Source organism: Sphaeramia orbicularis, chromosome 19 (assembly GCF_902148855.1).
Source record: "Sphaeramia orbicularis chromosome 19, fSphaOr1.1, whole genome shotgun sequence".
NCBI lineage: Eukaryota > Metazoa > Chordata > Actinopteri > Kurtiformes > Apogonidae > Sphaeramia > Sphaeramia orbicularis.
Window position 1 is genome coordinate 44118287 of NC_043975.1, and position 16931 is coordinate 44135217.

Here is a 16931-nt window from a genome sequence, read left to right on the forward strand (position 1 = left end):
TCGTGATGACGTCATGTGTAAGTTGCATTGTTTTGGTCAGAACATAGCCAACATGGCGTAGAGGCAGAAATGGTCTAAAAAGACGACACCAGGTCCAAACAGATGACATCAGGTCCACTTGTAACACTGGCGAAGGTTCCATTTCTTCAAAAGGGTGGACTCCCTCCAGTCTGCTCAAACATTTGTCCACAGCATGTGATTCATTTACAGGAATGTCATGTATTTGATACACTATTTAGCGGTGCTTGTGAATCTAGCGGCAGAGTGAACACCAGGCCGTCATCCAGGCCCAGTTCCGGTTCTGGTGCAGGCAACAAACGTCGTGCCCCCTTAAATACAAGTTTCCGAAGGTAGGGGAAAAGAAATGAGGTGCACAACAACGGGAGACAGGCCAAGTCGAACTGGTTCCACGCAGTGGAAATGCGGCAATAGAGGAATTAGTAAAGCGTCTATAGTTTCACTTTCACTGCACCCCCCCCCCCCCCAAACTGGGTGTCATCTGTTACTATTATTTGTTCATACTGTATATGTTATATTTTCTGTGTGATGGAAATATAAAGACAGTTAATGCAAACACACCCGTTTGTACTCTTTTATTCCTTCACCCAATGAAAATCGATACGAGAATCTATAAGGAATCGGATCGATAAGCAAAATCGATAATGGAATCGGAATCATTAAATTCTTATCGATTCCCATCCCTAGTTGCATGGCTGCGGTATTCAAATAATCAGATTACAGCTCAAAATTGTACTTTGGTATCACTAAATGAATCTCAATCAATCAGTTAACACTGAATTGAATCAATATTGGATCGAATCAAATCGTGATTATTCGTTTCAGAACCTTATGAATAGAAATCAAATCGATTAAGGAAATTGGCGATGATACCCAGCCCTACTAATGACACTTCAGAGTACATTCAAAGATTATTACATCAGAAAAACAGAAAACTGAAGGAAAGGGAACATGTATTAATAGGATTAGTGGATCAGCAGGTATTGAACAGTTTAGATCAGTAGACTCTTTTGATCACTGGTGGCTGTTTAAGGGTTATTTAAAGGTTAATTTGATAGTTTTTTATTGGTCGGACCTACTTCATATCATATTGGTTTGGATGTTTCCCCTTAAATGACTGTGACTCCCTTAACTGTTTGATGTTTTCAGTGTAATTTTTGAATTTCATAAATTCATTTCACAGCCGGATCGGACCATGTGGCGGGTCAGCTTTGGCCCATGGGCCGTATGTTTGACACCCCTACATAGTTGTAGCCTATGATACACAATGGCGGATTTACCTACTGGCAACCCCCCCCACCCCATTTCAACATGTAAAATGTTGAAAATAGTTTGATCAGTCCTGCCAATATTCACATTTTATTGTTACAGGGTAATTTGTAAGTGTAAATATTTTCATAATTTAATGTTATTTTTTGCACTAAAACAAAGACAACAATTTGAACTTGTCATTATTTATCGGCATGGTGCAATATTTTTTTCACATCAAACCGAGAAGAAAATATGGAGTCAATATTTTTTGTAGGTTATTCTGCTGTTATTATTTTACTGTAGATCATACTGGTCTGTATGTGGAACCTGAACTAAAATGCCTTGACTGTGGAATTTTTGCACTTTGTAAATTCATCCCAGGGGCCGGATTGGAACCTTTGGCGCCCGAGATGCATGTTTGACACCCCTGCTTTGGAGGCTTCTCTCAACAGTATGTGTCCTGACAAACAGGATCTGCAGGGGAACACCGACCCCCTGGATCACACCTGAACACACCTGTGACTGACACCCCCCCAAGTGAAACAGGTCAGACTGAGTAGAAACAGACTGAGTAGAAAACAGACTGAGCAGAAACAGACTGAGTAGAAACAGACTGAGTAGAAAACAGACTGAGCAGAAAACAGACTGAGCAGAAAACAGACTGAGCAGAAAACAGACTGAGTAGAAAACAGACTGAGTAGAAAACAGACTGAGTAGAAACAGACTGAGTAGAAAACAGACTGAGCAGAAAACAGACTGAGTAGAAAACAGACTGAGCAGAAACAGACTGAGTAGAAACAGACTGAGTAGAAAACAGACTGAGCAGAAAACAGATTGAGTAGAAACAGACTGAGTAGAAAACAGACTGAGTAGAAACAGACTGAGCAGAAAACAGATTGAGTAGAAACAGACTGAGTAGAAAACAGACTGAGTAGAAACAGACTGAGCAGAAAACAGACTGAGTAGAAACAGACTGAGTAGAAAACAGACTGAGTAGAAAACAGACTGAGCAGAAAACAGATTGAGTAGAAACAGACTGAGCAGAAAACAGATTGAGTAGAAACAGACTGAGCAGAAAACAGACTGAGTAGAAAACAGACTGAGCAGAAAACAGACTGAGTAGAAAACAGACTGAGCAGAAACAGACTGAGTAGAAACAGACTGAGTAGAAAACAGACTGAGCAGAAAACAGATTGAGTAGAAACAGACTGAGTAGAAAACAGACTGAGTAGAAACAGACTGAGCAGAAAACAGATTGAGTAGAAACAGACTGAGTAGAAAACAGACTGAGTAGAAACAGACTGAGCAGAAAACAGACTGAGTAGAAACAGACTGAGTAGAAAACAGACTGAGTAGAAAACAGACTGAGCAGAAAACAGATTGAGTAGAAACAGACTGAGCAGAAAACAGATTGAGTAGAAACAGACTGAGCAGAAAACAGACTGAGTAGAAACAGACTGAGTAGAAAACAGACTGAGTAGAAAACAGACTGAGTAGAAAACAGACTGAGCAGAAAACAGATTGAGTAGAAACAGACTGAGCAGAAAACAGACTGAGTAGAAACAGACTGAGCAGAAAACAGATTGAGTAGAAAACAGACTGAGTAGAAAACAGACTGTGCATAAACAGACTGAGTAGAAAACATGACCCCATTAACACAGTTAGGTCATGTGATCACATTTTACTCCCAAACAACTGGAACCTGACTTGGGACAGATGCACAGCCTGATGCAACCCACTGCTCAGGTTACTACCGGAGTCTGCAGCACCCCCAGACCCCAGATCCTAGACCCGAACCCCCCCCCCGACCCGAACCCGGACACACTAGCATCAAAGCATGCAAACTGCGATCAGAAAAACCAATGAATAAGTACCTTTAGCCAGCTTCCTCCGCCGCCCTACAGAACACTGACCTGACAGCCTTCAAATGTGCTCCTGTGGAATAGTAAAGAATGTGCACGTGGCATTCCGTGCTCCAATCACAGGCCGGGGCAGCGCCCTACGTCACCGAACCGGCGGAAAACACTCGGCTTTTCCGTAAACTGCCGAGATGAGACGACTACACTACAATCAGCTAATTACAACTTTAATTATTCATTAAAAGTTTATTTTTTGTTTTAGTATTAGACTGGCGTTGTATAAATGTGGGAACAGAAGGATAGTCCCCCTAGTGAGATGCCACCGAATATCTGGACTAAACTAACTACATTTTCAGGGCACGTTAGCTAAACTAGCAGCTAATACTCGGTACTCCTACGATGCGTTCAGGGCACCTCGGAGTTTTAACAATTCCAAGTTTTTCACTTTTAGGATAACGAAGACAATATACAAATGGTACTTCTGCCTTAAATAGGATCTCTTTGTGAGTCCTAAACCTTTTTCCTCCATAACTAATGCTATTCCTGACTCTATTCTTGGATTAATTAGTGGAATCTTATCTGGCTCCCCCCACATCACCCCTTGTCTCCCACATCTCCTAATTGGCAGCTATAAATTCTGTGAAGTTAAAATCCCAATAAAACAATCCGGAAAATCTATAACAATATTTCTTACCCTTACTATCTTACAGAAACTCAATTTCATAAAAAAAAATATCTAAGCATATTATACACTCAGAATGATCCAAATATCTAAAATACCCCATTAATCCAAAACCCAAAGAAATCCACTTTAAAATATTAAATGATGTGTATGCATCTGGGGAATTGTTGTGTCAGCGATTTGGTTTTGAAAATAACCAGTGTGTTTTGTGATGGTACTGAGACTTGTGATCATTTACGTTTTATTGTAAATTTTCTGAAGCTCTATGGTTTGATCTACATGACTGGCTTCATATGAAGCTTCACCTGGAACCCTTCTCTGGTGAAGGGATCATATTCAGACTGATCACGGACGGTAATGAAAAAAACTTTATGATAAACAACATTCTAATTCTTACAAAATTCCATATACACAAATTGCAAATATTTTAGAACAAAACCTGGATTTTACATTTTTCACACTGAGTTTCTTAATTTTGTAAAAGCCCTGAATCTCTTTAAAAAACGCCTGCAAACCTTTTAATATGATTGAAAAATATGACTCACAAAAAAGCCCTAGCCTTTGTTTAACTTTGTTTGTGTTATAAATTTGGGGGGGGGGGGGTAATCTCTTCTATGCCCTTTGTACCCCTTCTTGTTCTGATCATTAAAAGAATTTACACCATGAATGTTTTGTACATTAAATTTGATGATTAAAAAAAAAGCAAACATAGAAATCGTGGTAATATCAGGGACAGGACTTTGGTGTTCATATCTTATACTGTTACTCATTAAGTTCATTCCAAATATCCAATCCTAACATACAATTATTCAACTATGGTAATGTACCTGAAATAATGAGGATCTTCATCTCACGAAATAAAAACTCAGCATCATACCTTTTTTTTACCCTTTTATTTCAAAAAGAATTCACAGCTATGTATTGAACCCATTAAGTATGGCTTATAAAAAAGGCTAAATGCATCAGTTTTTGTACATTACATCAAAATCTAAAATAAGGACAAATATTCTCAAGTAAAATAATTCTCAAAGTTTTTGAGAATTTGTTTATGATCATACATATATATATATTAAATCCTTCTAATAATTTCAACTTCTATAATACTTGGAAGGGTATAGAAAATACAAAAAAAAAAAAAAAAAAGCCTGACTGGAAGGAGTAGATTTCTTCTTCTTCTTCTTCTTCTTCTTCTTCTTCTTCTTCTTCTTCTTCTTCTTCTTCCACTTCTCAGGTGGAATGGAAGCCCAGGTTGGTTTGATAGTGTCCTTCAGTTCATCTACATCGGTGGATCTGCTGTCTCTCGTCTTCCTCTGGACAATCCTCCATAGATTCTATGGAGTTCAGGTGAGGTCAGTTTTCTCCTCCATCAGTCACAGTAACACCATGGTCATTGAACCAGCTTTTGGTACCTTTGACAGTGTGGGCAGGTGCCAAGTCCTGCTGGAAAATGAAATCAGCATCTACATAAAGTTTAAAGTCAGCAGAAGGAAGCATGAAGTGTTCTAAAATGTCCTGGTAGATGGGTGTGTTGACTGTGGACTTCAGAAAACACAGTGGACCGACACCAGCAGATGCCATGGCACAACAAACCTGCACTGATACAAATGAACAGCCTGACATGTCTGTTTAAAATATCTTTTTCTAATTGATTTTATGCAATATTCTAATTTTCTGAGACACTGAATTTTGGGTTTTCATTATGTGTAAGCCATAAACATCAACATTTCAAGAAATAAAGCTTGAAATATTTCCCTCTATGTCTAATGAGTCTATATAATATATGGGTTTCGCTTTCTGAAATGAATGACAAAAAATATCAAACTTTTTCATGATAATCTAATTTTTTCTCTCTTTTTTTTCTTCAACTTTATTGAAAATATATTGGTATACAAAACATAGAAATTTTGAACAAACATCAAGATGTCAAAAAGGAAAAAGCATCCAAACAAATAAAGCAAAAATAATGCAAAGACTTAGAGACATAAAGAAGAATAGACAAATAATGATAATAAAAACTGAAAATAAATAAAAATATAAAGATCTAAGAAAAATAAATAAATAATACATCAGAGAGTAATTTCAGTCCATTTTAAAGAATTCTTTATAAATTGCCAGTGTTTGTGCTTTTTTTTTTTTTAATTTTTTTTTTGAATTAAAGATAAATTCCATTGATTTAATATATTTTTCAAATTCAGTCAGAAAGACTTCAAAATTTGGGCGCGTTTTGGCGTATTTATTTTTGTGTATGTGAAATTTTCCAAATAAAGTGATCAGATTAACAATAAATTCTAATTTCGAATGTCATGTTCAAAATATCTAAGGACATTTTGAGATGTTACAGCTATATTTTCATTAAGCGGAGGCGCGCGCTCCTCTACCTGGGCTGTACTCTAGTTTCGTACGTACGTGTGCGTCTGACGTCATTCCCCCTAGTAACCCTCGGCGGCGTCTCCAGGAGAGAAGGCAACAAGATGGTGAGTGTAATTTATCGGTGTAATTAGCCCCTAACAGAACACTTCGAGAGGCAAACCCGTTAATGCCCATAAGAAGTAGCACTCACTTGTATTTCCCGCTAATGTAACCGGTCCCGCCGTTGGGAACCGACTGTTAAAACATACTTATTGACAAAGCTGCCATGTTGCTTCGTTCAGATATCAGGGGAGATTAGCTTAGCATGTTAGCTAGGTTTAGCGTCCATTTGCGCACCGTTAACCGGCAGCGGGTTTAAACAATTAGCCCGGAGAGCTGTCACAATAAAACCCGTGTCAGATAGCGTGAGTGGGGACTAGCAGGGCTTATTTAATCAGGACTCTTTTGTCCTGGCTGGGGTCTGAAAATCCACTTGCACGGCCTGTGGGTGAACAGCCCCGGCTGGATGCAAGGAGCAGATGCAACAGTGCTCCCCCTGTCCTCCTCAGCAGACATCACAGGGTGGTTTGTTCTTCACAGGGATTGCTGTCCATCCTGCGTAAGCTAAAGAGCACACCAGACCAGGAGGTTCGGATACTACTGCTGGGTCTGGACAACGGGGGGAAGACCACCCTGCTGAAACAGTTAGCATCTGAGGATATCAGCCACATTACCCCCACACAGGTATGAGCACACACACACACACACACACACACACACACACACACACACACACACACACACACAGACAGCAGATTTTCTCAAATCCCACTCTGTCAGTGGGATGGTCACCAGGGCCACAGCTCAAGGAGACTGTGAGGGGCCACGCAGGCACGCTACTTTTGGACAAACCACACTTTCAGTCACTGGAAATGATTATTGGAACAGTTTACCACTCAACATAAGAGACTCACAGTCATACGCCTCCTTCAAATCACAGCTTAAACATTGGATGAAGGAAAACCAAACCTGTGACCATCAGTAGATCGTCCTCACTGTGTTGTTCTGTGTGTTTTTATGATATTTTGCCTTTTTGTCAACTGTCTTTCCTGTCACCTGCCTAGGGAGTACAGATGGAAATTAGCACTGCTGCTACGATGTGGCATATTTACAGCTGCGATTGTTGTAAATGTTCATTAATATGCACTGGCATAAATAAATAAATGAATGAATGAATGAATAAATAACTTCAGTCCACTTACTCTGTAGTCAGTACAAAGAGACTTACCAATAAAACAGTCACTCTTGGTCTGTTAGTAAAATAAGTGTTACCAGCTTTCTTTCTCAAACAGTGAAATTCCATATTACTGACTAAGGTCAAGTATAACTGTGCAATTATCCTTTTGCTAAATATGAAATAATTCATTTAAAATTATTTCAAACCTTCCAGACCCACACAGCGCCTAAGCCAGTGTTGTTCAACCTTGGGGTCACCTGGAATTCCAGTGGGGTCACCTGAAATTTCTAGTAATTGATTAAAAAAAAAAAAAGCCAAAACAACTTACTAGTAAAAAATATATAATGAGTTGACAGAGCCAATCACAATACATAAAGACAAGCTGTGAATGTGAAACTGCAGCACTGTGGTTCTGTTTATCTGTCAAATGTTCATTGTGGTCGGTTTCAGATGCTGCAGCTCTTTCGTAATTCATAGTTTGAGTTATTGTTTGTTCAGTATTAATTGTCAGCCTTGTAAATCCAAGCTGGACTGACAGTACATATCCTGACCAAGGAAAATAAAATTCTCCCTTTGTGCAGTAATCTACACCTGGATTTTTTGCCTCCGTCCACAATAATATACATTATATAGACTAAATGTCCTCTAACATTAACCTGTATTTGAAACATAGTATAGCAAACTATTACAGGATCAAAAACAAATACATTTTAGCAAAAAAAAAAAACATCAACAACTCTGTTTTGAATGTTTGGGGTCGCCAGAAATTTGTGACGTTAAAATGGGGTCAGGAGTAAAAAAAAAAAAAGGTTGGAACCACTGGACTAAACCATCAGAGAACAAGGACCAAGCCTGCATGTATCTCCAAATGTGTTGGTTGTGAATGTTTGTGATAAATGTAGAGGTTGAGTGTTCTTTCATGGGTTGAGTTTGAAATTCTCCGCTGCCATAAATATACTAAACTCTTTAAAAACCCTCTTGGTTTCTGTGGAGGATGCATCATCACAGAGCTGAATACAGGTCTGTTTCTGAGTTCCTGAACAGTTGACTTTTTACAGACATGTGGTTCTTAGAAGAAAGAGGTGCTGCAAACATATGATTGTCTGGAATATGATTTATAACCACAGTATTTTATTATTTTTTTTTTTTGCAGTGTATGGTATTAGTACTCTTCCTGATGGGTACATTTGTGTTTCATATTCTGTCCAGGGATTCAACATCAAGAGCGTCCAGTCTCAGGGATTTAAACTGAATGTTTGGGACATTGGAGGCCAGAGGAAGATTAGACCATACTGGAGAAACTACTTTGAAAACACTGATGTTTTGGTAAGTCAGTGCATGTGCTTTTATTTATTTTATTATTTTTTAAGACTAGATTAATTTGGGGGTGTTAAATCAGAAAAAAACTCACCAGAATTTGGAAATGCACCCCTTCCTCATCAAAAGGCTAAATGTAAAGGTAGACAAACCTGCTGCCGGTGTGGAAAAGGGAATCCACTTTTCCAGTACTTTGGGTGGAGCAGTAGAGTCACATCTGACAGAATTTTTTTAATATTTCCTATGCTGTTTTTATCAGATTTTAATTTGTCTTTGTTTTTATGATGGTTGTATTTTGTTGTTCTTAGCCCGCTTTGTACCCTGTGTTATCACAGTTTTTACTTATTTATTTACTTACTTATTTCATGAGTCATGTACGGCACTTTGGCTAGCTGTAAAGTTCTTAAAGTGCTTTATAAATAAAGTTGGTATGGTATGACATAAATCTGAACCGTTCTCAGTAATTACATCTGTTCAGTCACATGTAGACTTTTACAGCCCAGAACATTTGGTAGTTATTGTTTCCTCTCAAACCACCTGCACTCCAACATGATGAAAATTTGCCTAGCAACATTGAAAACTATCAAGAACTGAGGATTTCACACTCAGATGTCAGAATGACTTATTCACCAATGACCACATGCTTCTAAAAATGTCTACTTTGTTTCAGATTTACGTCATTGATAGTGCTGACAGAAAGAGGTTTGAGGAAACGGGTCAGGTATGTATCACATGCAGCGTCGTCTGTGAATATGTGGTTTAGACTCCACGTGTATGCCCTTCATACCACATTCCATATGCAGTATTTTTTTTTCTAACTCTGTCCACTTCCCCTTATCTGTATTTTGTTGACATGTATATTATTTGTTCTCTGTCCGCACCATTCATGCTGTACAGTAGAACATAGAGCTGCACAATATATCGTTTGAGTGTCATCATCATGATGTATGTGTGCGCAATAGTCACATCGCAGGTCCTGCAATGTAGGAGGTAAATGAACTCAATGTGTTCTCATCTAAGGTCAACCTGGGGACCTGACATACTGCACACAGCCATCCACCAATCACAAACATTCTTAATCAGTTTGAAGTGAGTCACTGGTAATGACATTGAAAAATGAGCAACGAACAAGAGAAAAATCACTGTAAACAAAGACTTGGTGCCAAAAAGAAAAGCAGTGTCAGTTATCTGGAATTATTTCAGCTACAGAAGGATGAAACTGAAACGTGTTCTGTGTCAACACAACCAGTGGAAACACAACTTATTAGTTTGAAATTTACGTCGGCACCACACTGCTATTATATCCTCCTGAGTAGTTTTTCATATCGCAATATACAGTATGTGGCAGGGTTAAAAAAAAAAATCCCAGTGTCAGTTTTTTCCAATATCGTGCAGCCCTAGTAGAACATCTTTCATGCCATGGGTATTTTGTTTCACATGCCTGCACTAAGGGCCTGATTTACTAAAGGTCTGAATGTGTAAAAACATGTGTAAACTTGACTGCGTACACAAAAACACGTCGAAGCTATTCTACTATTAACGCACCGATGTTATGTTTCTCAAATGGGTGAAATAACTAGTCCAACCCATTTAGCGTGTTTGTCTTGATGAATATGAAATATGGGCATTTCTGCTAGAACGCACAGAATTATTGGGAGTAGATGTACATATTTATTTAGTGTACGTAATGTGACTGACCAAATCTGAAACTGGTTTCAGTGGCTGACTCTGCATCTGTATTTATCTGGTCTTAAAGGCAGGTTTGAACTAGAACAGCTTCACCATAAATAATGTCCGTTCCTTTGTTGGGATTGAACTAAAATACTGTTCTGATTTTAGTTCTGAACTAATAGAATATGAACATGTGAACAGGATCTGAAACTGTAATGTCTGTAAAACAGAATTTCAGTTTGAACACAGGAACATTTGGTAATATAGCATTAGATCCTGTTGGGATCAAATAAAAATGTGTTTAGTATTTGTGTAGATGTCTGATGTAATTCAGTTCTTCTAGGAAATAATCATTTGAAAAAAAGAAACAAATAAAAAATTGCCTTTTTAACAGTATTATGATATATCATGATATATTGTATCGTGATCCTAGTATTGTGGTTTGTATCGTATCGCCAGACTCTTGCTGACACACAGCCCTAGTTGTCATTTATGCAGGAAATCTGAGTTGATCACCTGTGACAAGCAAATCAACAGCATGCACATTTTTTTTAGCAAATTTGTGCCTGTTATTTGCTATCTTCATAAATCAGACCCTTTAAGTCCAGTGTCCCTGTAAGGCTTCATGTTTCCGTGTTTGTCTGATCTGTAAATGGCCGTCTGTTTTTGCAGGAACTGGCTGAGCTGTTGGATGAGGAGAAGCTGAGCGGCGTTCCAGTGCTGATCTTTGCAAACAAACAGGATCTGCTGACCGCCGCCCCAGCCTCGGAGATCGCAGAGGGTCTAAACCTGCACACGATCCGAGACCGTATGTGGCAGATCCAGTCCTGTTCCGCTCTGACCGGAGAAGGCATTCAGGTCAGTTATACTCCACATATTTGTGTAGTTCTCATGTCTGAACGACTGCATTTACATATGCGGTAACTCACCTCCATTATTCAGACCAATATACTGTTATTAGAATATTCTGAATCAGATGGAAAAGGGTTAATCAGAGCGGAGCATTAGGAGCTTTAACTTTACCCAGGGTTTGAAAAAGCTCAGTGCATTTCCACCCATATTACCTGTGTGGAAAACCTTTCCCCGACCCCTAACTTTCTCTGATAAAAGTTCCTAGTAGGGGGGTGGGACTGGCTGCAAATCTGTTTATTCCATTTTACAAACTTTACTTCATTTGTGTTTTGAACATTTAGAGCAGGGGTGTCAAACTCATTTTAGTTAAGGGGCCACATTCAGCTAAATTTGATCTGCAGTGGGCCGAACCAGTAAAATAATAACAGAATAATATATAAATAATGTCAACTCCAAACTTTTCTCTATATTTTACAGTGAAAAAAGTAACATTAAACAATGAAAATGTTTACATCTACAAACTGTCCTTTCAAACAATGTGAATAACTTCAACAAACTAAAAGAATAAGTGTAATTTTAACAATATTCGGCCTCAGTTTATCATTTCCACATGTTCATTATAACTTACAGATCACAGTGGATCTACAAATACACAAAACATTTAGTATTGGGCAGAATATTGAAAAAATTGCACTTATTTTTAAGACATTTCAGGCTTTTCACATTTGTTTAGATTTTTTTTTTTACATTTTTTGTGAAATTATACTTTTGTTTTAGTGTAAATACATGAAAATATTTACATTTACAAAGACAAAAATCTGGAGTTGTGCGTATTTATAGATTATTATGATAGAATTTTACTGGTCTGACCCACAGGAGATTGAATTGGTCTGCATGTGAAACCAGAACTAAAATGATTGTTAATTTCTTAATATCTATTTTTGCACTCATAAATTCATCCCAAGGGCCGCACTGGACCCTTTGACGGGCCGGATTTGGCCCCTGGGCCGCATGTTTGACACCTGTGATTTAGAAAATGAAGAATAGAGTTGGACGAATGATAAGGTCGATTTACCTGTACGCATATGAATTATTTTTAGCCCTTTGCTGTACTGTGCTGTATTATTGGCATTATTATTATTATTATTATTATTATTATTATTATTATTGAAATGAACAGACAAAACCCCAGTTATTCGGATGCCAGTTGATCATCAGCCCTGTTTCTAATCAGAATATGTAATTTAATTAATAGACCTGTTAGATTTATTACATTTTTATTCCATTTCTTTGAGATAATTTAAATGGGCTCCGTTCACCTGTAGAGGAACAGATGGTGAAACTAAAGGAACGATGGAATACGAGTATCTATATGTAAGGAACTCCATCTGTCCGTCACTTTGTCTGACACTATTCACCCGATTCTTTTCAAATTTGACACATTCTTTATGTGTTCTTTACATGTGCCTTTCTCTCAGTTTTTGCTTTTTTTTTTACACATTTTTAAAGAGTTTTTCAAAAGATTGAAAGTTATGACTCCACATGAATCTGTGGGTATGCAGTAGGACTGGAGCGGTTCGGTTCATATCACGGTTTAGAGTCACGGCTCGGTTCGGTTCAGATCATTTTCTTTGTACTGCAAAAACAATAAAAAAAACAACTTTAACTTTGTTTTCCATTAATTATAACTTTAAAATGCTCATAGCAAGGAACTGTCTTTGAAAACTGTAACTGAAAGCAGTTTTCAATGATCAAAGATGAAGAAAAAGTTTAATTTAACAACTGAATATTTTATTAAGTATAATACACGTCATGAAGCTCCTTCTTATGACGTTGAACTAAAGGAAGCACAAACAAACTAAACAAAGTATGAGTTTGTCATGAGTTTACAGTTTTAGATTCTTTTTTTTTTATGAGGGTGTCTCCATTGTCTGTGGACTGTGCAGACCTCTGGGCAGTAACTCTGTCCCCAGCTGTAGAACTAGCTTAGCCTAGCCTAGCTTAGCTTAGCATAAGACCATCTAGTCCAACGAAGCCTTTTCCACCACTATCACTAGTTTAGCGTCGAACTGTCACATGACCACACCGCTTCGTCTAAGCCTATCATTTCCCAATAAGACTTTAAATGGACATGTGGTGAATTACATGGTGTTTCTGTTACATTTATGGTAAAGACAGCAGAGGAAATTATTTATTTAGCATGTTTCGAATGTTTGCAGCTGAACCGCGGTACATGTGTGTACTGAGCCCTGTGGTTCAACTGTAGACTGTTCCAGCCCTAGTGGGAGGGGGATCAGTGAACAGGAAGTGTGTGTGTGTGTGTGTGTGTGTGTGTGAGTGGGTGGGGTTGATGTTGTTGTTCTCCTCCTCCTTCTTCTCCTTCTCCTCCTCCTTCTTCTCCTTCTCCTCCTTCTCCTCCTCCTTCTTCTTCTCCTCCTCCTCCTCCTCCTCCTCCTCCTCCTCCTTCTTCTTCTTTTGTTATTACAGTAGTGGCATAAAGCTAATAGAACAGACACCAATACTGTAAATGACATTAATGTGTATAATCAGTTTCATATTACATTAAAATAACGAGGCTGTTCATTAGTCCTATAAGCTCAGTTGTGTACCTGCATGTAGGGGCGTGGTCATTGTGGGCGTGGTCTCATTGTGCTTCTGTCGCTTGTGCACTGTCTTCCAGGAGGGGATGAACTGGGTCTGCAAGAGCGTCAACTCGAAGAAAAAGTAGCACTGCTTCTAGTCTTCAGTCCACTCAGGAGGAGGGGGCGGAGCCTCAGCAGCAGCAGATCCAAGTCCACGCTGCCCCCCCCCCCCCCCACGCCCTCCTGAGCCTTAGTCCGATGGGAAATACCTGTGAATGTACAAGCACTGCTAACACAACACCGACTGGAGTCTCTAACCCTCTGCATTCCTGTTATCGCTCATGTTTACTAATCTCGGTTTGCTTCTACGAAAAAAGGAGAGGGGTGGGGGGGGGTTGCCTTTGAAGGGAACCAGTGCTGGGAAATCCGACCACCACCACCCGACCATGGCCTCGCCCACGGCGCCACCCGCCGCCCGTCACAACCTCCAACGTCCCAATTAAAGCGCCGTCTTTCATTGGGATTCCTGTGTGTTTGTTCAGCTCTGTTCTCACGTTGTCCTGGAAACCATCCTCCACTCCCCCCACCTCCACCTCGGTACACATACCTGATGTTTTTATTGTTTTTTTTAATCATTCCATGATCGCTGTACGCGCTTTTTGGCCACTATGGCTCTGTTTGAGGTGAGGTCTTATTTTTGTAAAGTTGTTTTATTTATGGTGAAGTAGAGTGTAGAGTGCTTTCAACGTTTCAAAAAAAAACGGCACGGTGTGTGATTTATAAGGAGAAACAGTCCGCTGTGTTCAAGTCCCGGCTTAACGACACTGTACATGTTAATATGTATAAAAAGAACACTATAGAAACTGAACGGATGAGAGGAACTGACGTGTAAATAGCTCGGCCCTGTTCATATGTTCCATTATGCACATGTTATAGTCTATACTGTCTATACTGTAGTCTATAATGTTTGCATGTTGAATGTACGTAGACAGATTTTGAAGTCTATTCTATGTCCCGATGCATTTCTCTGTGCTCTCTGGAGTAGTGAGGGTATTTTTACTCTATAAGCATTTATTTCCTTTTGATATTCCTGAATGTACTCTGTCCAGAACTGAAGGTACTGTATGTGAATAAAGAGATAAAGAGAAAAACCCTCCAGTCTATCCGTCGTCTTGTTTTTTTTCTTAACACACAAGGATCCACTGTTACTTTTGTGGCAGTTCCCAAATGAATTTTTCTCTATTTTACCTTTCCTTAGTGATTTATTGCTATTTATTATAATGTTATCCTCTGAATTTTGCTTTTTTTCCCAGTGAAAATCATCTATTTTCCTATATTTAATTCACTGATCATGTAGATGTTCATAAAAGCTCAGAGTAAAGTCAAAGGTTATTGTATCAAAACAGAAGAAACTGAATAAACGGTGTCTTTTTCGATCCAATCTGTCATTAACTGAACTTGAACCCAGTGTGTCCATCCACTGTCATTAATCCAACTCCATCAATGTTGTAGAAGATGACGGTGTATCCACGGTAACTATGGACACACCTATTACTTTGTTCATTTTTATTCATTTTACGTGTTATTTTATTTTATTGCATATTTTATTTTTTGTGGTGGTTTACTTGAGATCACATTGGTCTGTATGTGGAACCTGTACGAAAACAACTTTAACATCTTTGAAATATCTTCAGTGTCATTTTTTACACTTTGTACACTAAAAAAAATGCTCTTCTAAAAACAAGTTTAAAAAAAAAAATAATACAAGATATTTTTTGCTGGAATTAAGCAAAAAAAAAAAAAAAAAAAATCTGCAAATGGAACAAATGAAAATGATCTTGTTCAGATTTGTTGAAATCAGATTTTCCAGATCTATTGTCTATAAATCAGTTCTTATATCTCAGTGTAAAGTTCCTCTGTAGGTGACTGTCTGATTTTAAGTGTGATGTGATATTTGGACTAGAAATGAGAGAAATGCTCTTGATTTTTTTGCTTAAATCAAGATTTTTTTGCTTAATTCAAGATTTTTTTTGCTTAATTCAAGATTTTTTTATTTTTTTCTTTTAAGATTTTTTGCTTAATTCAAGAATTGTTTTTCTTTAATTTAAGATTTTGTGCTCAGTCAAGATTTTTTTTTTTGCTTGATGCAAGATTAAATTTTTTTTTTCTTAATTCAAGCAAAAGAAAAAATGTTTATGGGTTTATGTTCAGTTAATGACAGATTGGACTGAAGAAGACACTGTTTATTCAGTTTGATCTGTTTCTAGTAGAAGAACCTTTGAATTTACTCTGAGCTTTAATGAACATCTACATGATCAGTGAATTAAATATAGGAAAATACCTGATTTATACTTAAAAATGCAAAATACAGAGTCTAATATTGGAATAAATGGTGATAAATCAGTTAAAAACAGTGAAAAATAGAGATAAATTCCTGTGGGAACTGACTCAGAAGTATCTGTGGCTCTGAATGGGTTCAAATAATCAGAGGAATGTTGGCGCTCATTCATCCTGTGGGTTGGATTGGAACCTTTGGTGGGCCAGTTTTGGCCCGCGGACCGCATGTTTGACACCCCTGTCTTAAACTAATCTGCCTGCTGTCTGAGGGGGAGGGCTTTATCTCTTGGTTCCTCCCCCCCCCCCCCCCCCCCGCCCTTACAGCAGGTGGGGTCAGCTGTTGACGACAGCCGCTAAGCCTGTGGAGAGGCCTCTGTAGGCGACAGCAGTCGGGGTCGCAGCGCTCACCCCCCCCCCATCAGGTACTGACAGCTTGGATGAGCACCCACACCCACCAGAGGCAAAAGGATTTAGACCTGGGGGGGGGGGGTCAAACATACAGCCCGGGCCTGAAACCAGAAGACAAAAGGGTCCGATCCGACCCACAGGATGAATGAATGCAAACATTCCTTTGATTATTTGAATAGTCAAAGGTGTTCAGGGTCCACATCAGCCCAGTTTGTCCTCTGGGTCGGACCACTAAAGCATTAAAACCTATAAATAATGACAACTCCAAAATTTGATTTGTTTCAGTGTGAAAAATTGCAAAAGTAAATTTGTATTTAAAAAATGTTTACATTGACAAACTATCACAAAAACTGCAAATAACCTGCGAA

The 16931-nt window shown here is 38.5% G+C and overlaps 2 protein-coding genes across 2 annotated transcripts in view; one reads left to right on the forward strand and one right to left on the reverse strand.

Moving 5' to 3' along the window:
* The window catches only part of sfxn2 (sideroflexin 2), a 34137-nt gene extending 30930 nt beyond the window's left edge, over nucleotides 1–3207 (reverse strand). The window contains exon 1 of the mRNA XM_030121974.1: nucleotides 3144–3207. The gene's annotated coding sequence lies outside the window, so the exon portion shown is untranslated. The remainder of the gene's footprint in view (nucleotides 1–3143) is intronic.
* On the forward strand, nucleotides 6–14973 carry arl3b (ADP ribosylation factor like GTPase 3b). Its single transcript, XM_030163280.1, has 7 exons — nucleotides 6–17; nucleotides 6168–6284; nucleotides 6760–6903; nucleotides 8606–8722; nucleotides 9384–9434; nucleotides 11057–11242; nucleotides 13917–14973. The coding sequence occupies exons 1-7, from the start codon at nucleotides 6–8 to the stop codon at nucleotides 13962–13964; spliced, it is 675 nt and encodes a 224-aa protein (XP_030019140.1). The 3' UTR covers nucleotides 13965–14973.
* The last annotated feature ends 1958 nt before the right edge of the window (nucleotides 14974–16931 follow it).